The 5,849-nt window shown below is 67.5% G+C and overlaps 2 protein-coding genes across 3 annotated transcripts; one reads left to right on the top strand and one right to left on the bottom strand.

Annotated features, from left to right (window-relative positions):
• Positions 1-5: 5 nt before the first annotated feature.
• LOC121024393 (ribosome biogenesis protein BOP1-like) lies at positions 6-791 on the top strand (the record flags this gene model as incomplete). Its single annotated transcript, XM_040466625.1, has 4 exons — positions 6-126; positions 214-298; positions 379-486; positions 570-791. Coding segments are annotated over 4 exons (468 nt in total), but the record flags the coding sequence as incomplete, so codon positions are not given.
• Positions 792-936: 145 nt separating this feature from the next.
• LOC121024392 (maestro heat-like repeat-containing protein family member 1) lies at positions 937-5,843 on the bottom strand. Of its 2 annotated transcripts, none has more exons than XM_040466622.1 (9): positions 4,246-5,843; positions 3,716-3,830; positions 3,044-3,190; positions 2,626-2,814; positions 2,140-2,295; positions 1,934-2,068; positions 1,757-1,859; positions 1,614-1,679; positions 937-1,215 (listed from the first exon to the last, which is right to left on the bottom strand). In XM_040466622.1, exons 1-9 carry the CDS (start codon positions 4,356-4,358, stop codon positions 1,112-1,114), a joined length of 1,128 nt encoding a protein of 375 aa, XP_040322556.1. In that variant the 5' UTR covers positions 4,359-5,843; the 3' UTR covers positions 937-1,111. The 2 variants fall into 2 exon arrangements, with proteins under 2 accessions (XP_040322556.1, XP_040322557.1); XM_040466623.1 differs by having other exon boundaries at positions 937-1,197.
• Between the last annotated feature and the right edge of the window lie 6 nt (positions 5,844-5,849).

The raw sequence follows: 5,849 nt of genomic DNA, 5'->3' as shown, positions 1-5,849 counted from the left end.
TCCGCCCCTTCCTGCTGGTGGCTTCCCAGCGTGGCGTCCGCCTTTACCACCTGCTGCGCCAGGAGCTCACCAAGAAGCTGAGACCGAACTGCAAATGGGTGTCCAGCCTGGCGGTGCACCCCGCAGGTGAGGGTGTTGGGGGGGGGGTGTTGGGGGGGGTTGTTGGGGGGGAGCGTGCACCCCACAGGTCCTCACGACCCCATCTGCTCCCAGGGGACAATGTCATCTGTGGCAGCTATGACAGCAAGCTGGTGTGGTTCGACCTGGACCTTTCCAGCGAGCCGTACAGGGTACTGAGGTGAGGCGCCTATGCGGGTGTGGGTGCTGGCCTGTCCCTCCCCTGCCCTAGCTTGCCCTCACCCAGCCCCCGCCCTGCAGGCACCACAAGAAGGCCCTGAGGGCTGTGGCCTTCCATGCCCGGTACCCGCTCTTTGCATCTGGCTCCGACGACGGGAGCATCATCGTCTGCCATGGGATGGTGTACAAGTGAGTGCTAGACCTGCCCCGCCCCCCGCCGCCGCCTGGGGGCTGCGCTTCCCTGACCCGAGTCCCTCTCCCCTCCCCCACAGTGATCTGCTGCAGAACCCACTGCTGGTGCCTGTGAAGGTGCTGCGGGGGCACACGCTGACCCGAGACCTGGGCGTTCTGGACGTGGCCTTCCACCCCACCCAGCCGTGGATCTTCTCCTCCGGGGCCGACGGCACTGTCCGCCTCTTCACCTAGGCCACCCTGCGTCCCCAGGCGCACGTGTGTTCGGGACCCTTAATAGAGGTGTTCGTTCTCCCTGCTGACCAGTGGTGTGACCTTGACTTGGGCTTCCTGACCAGCTCCCACCCCCCCACCCCATAGCTTGGGGCCTTTTTCGCCTGGTGCGCAGGGGCACCCCACTGACCCACCCCACAAGGGCAGGCTACGTCCTGGCACGCCTACGCCAGCTGCTGAGGAGCGGATGGCTTTATTGGAAACCAGGGGTTACAGCAGCTTGCCTGCCCTCCCGGCCTCCATTCCTTGTCTGGAATGGCAGGGGTTGGACCCTTGGTAGCAGGGAGCTCCTCAGGGCCCCATCGTGGGGGTTCAGGCGCAGACCCGGGCTGGCACTGCCGCGGGAGCCTCAGGCGAACTTGACCAGGCGCCCCAGGGTCTCGGCAGCCTTCGCGCGCACCAGGGGGGCTGGGTCCTTGAGCAGGAGCTGCAGCGCTGGGGGACGGGGAGCCACTATCAGGGTGTCCCGGCCCCGCCCCCTTCCCGGTGCCTGGAGCCTGGGGGGCCAGGACCCCATGGTGCACCCCCGCCTTGTGCGGGGGGCCACCCGCCCACCGCCCTCCTAAGACAGGCCTCTGCCGGGAGCGCCTGGGAGCCAACGGAAAGATAGTTTTTCCTTTTTTAGTGTTTTTTAAGCTCTTTTGGAACAGTTAAGAAGTTTCCGTGAATTACTAGAGACGATGAGGTCACCAGTGACAGGGGAAAAATCCTTGAAATCCAGGAAAATCACTTAGTCCCCTGGTGCCCACAGGTCAGGGAGGCCCCTTACAGGCGGCAGGTTGGGGGGGGCGGGGCCGGGTCGGGGCTCAGCAGCCAACAGGTTGGGGGGGCGGGGCCGGGGTGGGGCTCACCTGCCGTGATCTGCTCCAGGTCCACCTGTGGCTGGTGCTCCGGCTCTGCGTGCAGTACCAGGAACCCTGCGGCAAGGGCAGGGCAGGGTCAGGGTAGGGCAGGGGCTCACACAGGTAGAAGGGGACGGTGGGGCAGGGCTCACCCATGAGCATGGGGGCGGCAGCACGGACGTCCTCCCAGCTGCTCTTGAAGTAGAAGAGGCTGGTGGCCGCCAGGCGGCCCAGCAGTTCCGGGAAGTGGTACATCTGCACAGAAGGCCTTCGGTCTCGGTCCCGGGCCCCCGGCCCCCTCCCCGGTACCCAGTGCACCCCACCCTCACCAGGAGCTTGCAGGTGGCGTTGAGGAACTCCCCGAAGTGCAGGCCCCGGCCCTCCTGTAGGTGCTTCTGGAAGACGGCCGCCAGCTCTTCATGCTGCAGGTTGGGGCCGCACAGGCGCAGGGCGAACCTGCAGGCCTGCAGGGCGTGAACTTGAGTCCCGGACCCGTGAGCGGGGCCCGGCTCGCTCGTCCCCGCCGGTGACTCACGTTGGTCACAGGGGCTTGGGGATCCTGCAGGTGCAGCAGCAGGGGCACCAGCCCAGCAACAACCTGCTCCAGGAAGACGTCTTCACAGCCCCCGTGGCACACCTGGTTGAGGTGCCCGAAGAGGCGGATGGACGCAGAGCGGAGCTCCGTCTTCTCCTGGTGGGGTGGGGTGGGGTGGGGTGGGGCGGGGCGGGGCGGGGTGGGGCAGGGTGGGAGGGCAGGTGTCAGCCAGCGCGGGGCTTCGGGCCCCCTCCCTGGGCCACCCTCCTTGTCCCTGTGGCACGGGCGCCTGGGGACTGACCGAGACAGGCTGGCATGGGGAGCAGCTCCAGGCTGAGACCAGCCCTGAGCTCTAGGGGTGGGGTGGAGGTGGGGGTGCCACGGCCTGCGGGGGCCCGGGGAGCAGGCTCCAGGCCGCCTGGCAGGGGTGGGGGGAGGGGGGAGGCCGACCGGCCTGTCGGAGCCCCTGCACCCTGCCCGGCCTACGCTGTCGAAGAAGGGCCGGATCCGGATGGCAACGTGCAGCAGCACGGAGCGCAGGTCCTGGCGCTTCACCAGCTCCAGGAGCCTTGCCAGGCCCACCATGGCCTCCAGGGCCACCAGGCTGTGAGGGTCGTCCCTGTCGTCCAGCCCGCCGATCATGGCTGTCAGGAGCTGGGGGCCGTGGGCCTGCACCTGGGGGTGCCCCACACTCAGCTGTCACGGGGCCAGGGGGACTCGCCTCCCCACCCCGCAGGCTCGCCCCCACTGTGCTGCTCAGTGGGCCACCTCCCTGAAGGTCCCCGCTGCCCACACGGTGTCTGTCTGGGTCTCCCTGCCCACCGCGGCTCTTCTGTCCCTAAGCCACAGGCAGGGCAGCGGGGGCTGGAGGGGGCGGGGTGCGGTGACTGCCCTGCCCACTCACCTTCTCCGGGGAGCTGGAGGCGATGTTGGCCAGGCCTCGCAGCACCAGCCGCCGCACGCTGGCACTCGTGTCCTTCTGCCGCGCTGCCAGGTTGTCCAGCAGCGACTCCAGAAGCATCAGGTCGTTCACCACGTTGCTGTTGAGCAGCTGAAGGCAGAGGTGCTGTGACCACCTGCCACTGACCCTCCCCAAGCCCCCTCCCCCACCCCCAGGGCTCGCCCCAGCCCGGCCGGTCCGGGCTGCCTCTGCAGCGGCGCCTGCTCCCCGCCACCGGGCAGCTCACACGCACGAGGAGTGGACGTGGCAGAGGCCAACTCAGGGCCTCCCTTGGTTCTCTCCAGTTCCTGACCCTGGCCACACCCCAGCTCCCAATGCTGTGGCCTTTGGGCAAGTCTTGGCATTGTCGGCCACAAGGGGGCATCCAAGGGAGGCTCGGGCCTTGTGGCTGCTGGTGCGTCCCCCCTGAGGGCCCAGCACAGACCGCACAGCCCAGGCCTCCACTGAACAGAGTGGGATTGTCACCAGGCCTGGCCTGGCGGCCTCTGGACCCAGCAGCGCCAAGCGGGAACTGGGCGATGGCCCTGGCTGGGGAGGCCGGTGCGTGCCTGTGTGGAGGGGGCTTCCTTCCCCACCCTCCCAGGCCCTCAGCAGATCGGAACAAGTGACAAGTACCTCGGCCAGGAACGCCGTGGAGGTGACCCTCTGGATCTCATACACACTGCTCTGTGTGCACACGAGCGCCTTCATCACCAGGGGCAGCCGGGGGCCTGCACACTTGGCCATGGCGCTGTGGAAGGAGGCCACACAGCACAGGTGCTGGGACCTCGGGCTGCTCCGAAGCCACCCAAGCCAACGTGGACCCAAGGGGTTGCCCCCACCTCCCAGCCCGCTTGGTCAAGGGCCCTGGCCCTTAAGGCCCTCGCCCCAGGTGCTGAACCCTGAATAGCCTCCCTCCCTAGTATCCTAGCCCACCTCACCAGGCCTCCGTAGAGGGGCCTTCCCGCTGCCCCCCACCCCGAGACTGTCAACGTGGCCAGAAGCTCAGAGCTGCGTTGGAGGCCTCTCCGCTTCCACGCACGTGCCAGAGGCCCCAAGCTGGGCTCACTGGCTCCCAGGTGCCCCTAAATATCTGCTGTCAGAGAGCCTGGCCTACTGTGCCTCAGCGGTGCTGGAGCCTGTGTGCAGGGGCACGGCCCCCTTACCTGGCCAGCCGGGTGACCCCCTCCTCGTGTCCTGCTGAGGTCCTGAGCAGCTGCCAGCCCCCCTCCAGCTCCACACGCCGCACCACGTCCTCATTACCCCCCCGGAGCAGCATAGCCTGCAGAGCATCCACCGCGCAGCTGCGGGACACGCGGGGGTGGGTTTGGGGGGCGGGGTGAGGGCGGCAGAGGCCCCGTGTGTCCCTCTGCTCCGTACCATACGCACAGACCCGTGCTCTTGGGGAGCAGCCTCCCCTCCTCTCTGGTCTCAAGCTGCTGAGACATCTGGCCACCCATCCCCCACGATGGGCAGCGTCCCCAAGACCCTCTGGAAGCAGGCAGGGCCCTCCGGCACTTTTAGGGTAACAACCAACAGCTTTTGTCCCTTGCTTTAAAGACCTTCATTAATTAAACTAAGACAAGAAGAAAAAGAAAACAAAATCATTAACAAAAATGAACCCAAGAGACAGATCGGCGTCTGACTCTTCTTGCCTGGGCAGCACGGAGCCTTCGGATGAGTGCCTGGGAAACCCAGTGTCGGTGGGCAGGGCGGAGCAGGGTCTCCAAAGGCCTGGGGCTGTGACTGCACCACAGACGTGTCCGGCCTCAGACATGCCCGACACCCTGAGAATCAGGCTCTGTTCCTGCACCTAAGTCCCCTGCTTTCGCGTGCGCACAGCCACACCCACCCTGGGACACCCCGGAGCCCAAGGAGGGGACCACAGATGGGGCTCTGTGCCAGTGAGGAAGGGCCTCCCACCTGGGAGCCAGGATGTGCCCGGCTCCCTCTAGAAACTCGGCCAGGGCTGGGCTGACCCTGCTGCTGTGCCTGCTCCCACAGCCCTGCCAGGCACTTGGCTCTCCTGTCTCCCCGGTTGGTGGGGGCTGCGCCCACGGGGCCCAGCTGGGGCACGCGGGGCTGGCGGCGGGCAGGCCGCAGGGGCACGGCCCATGGTCCCGGGTCGGGGGTGGGGGGTTGGGGGGTGGGGAGCAGCATCGGTCTGGCACCCGGGAGAACCTCACACCAAAGCCCGAGGCCCGAAGAGAGCTCGTCGGGGCTCTCGGAACCCCACGTGGGGAGCCTTGGGGCCACAGCAGCCCTGGCCCGGTGTTGACCTCGCCCCTGCGAGTGGCCACCTCTCACTCCAGGCCTCACGCCGGCCTCCAGATGCGTGTGGCCCCGCACCGCCGGCCCTGGGAGCTCCCGGCCCAGGGTGGACGCTTGACCTGATGCGGCCAGCAACCGAGGAAGGGGCATCCACCAGGTGGCCTGCCTTTGACCAAGACGGCTCATTTAGGGCGATTTTTGGCTACAGCCAATCTAAAGTGGGGAGATGCAGGTTTGGCTGAGAAGGCGCCTCCCTGGCTCGTCCACCCCGCTGCCCGGAGCTCTTACGGATGCGGCCCGTACCGTGGCCTGACGGGCCTCCTCTACCTGCGCCTGGCTCTGCGCACGTCTCAGCTCAGGGGGTGGCAGCCCAGGGACCCCGCTGAGGGCTCACGAGCCGTGGCGTGCAGTCCGGGCGGTGTCTGCCAGCGCATTCGCATTTTCTGCTTGGTCTGCGCAGAGCCGGGCGGGCTCCGGGCTCCGGCACGCGGCCCCTCCC

The sequence above is a fragment of the Herpailurus yagouaroundi genome, unplaced genomic scaffold, assembly GCF_014898765.1.
Source record: "Herpailurus yagouaroundi ecotype Mexico unplaced genomic scaffold, PumYag 64292, whole genome shotgun sequence".
NCBI lineage: Eukaryota > Metazoa > Chordata > Mammalia > Carnivora > Felidae > Herpailurus > Herpailurus yagouaroundi.
The sequence above is the reverse complement of the archived record's forward strand: the minus strand, read 5'-3'. Positions and strand labels throughout refer to the sequence as shown.

What these genes read in the sequence shown, in the direction of transcription:
- LOC121024392 (XM_040466622.1), bottom strand. Translation starts at nt 4,358, where the DNA reads ATGCTGCTCCGGGGGGGTAATGAGGACGTGGTGCGGCGTGTGGAGCTG. An exon ending in GGGGTCACCCGGCTGGCCAG is followed by an intron (nt 3,831 to 4,245) that starts GTAAGGGGGCCG and finishes CTCCTTCCACAG; the next exon opens with CGCCATGGCCAAGTGTGCAG. An exon ending in CCTCCAGCTCCCCGGAGAAG is followed by an intron (nt 2,815 to 3,043) that starts GTGAGTGGGCAG and finishes GGGCACCCCCAG; the next exon opens with GTGCAGGCCCACGGCCCCCA.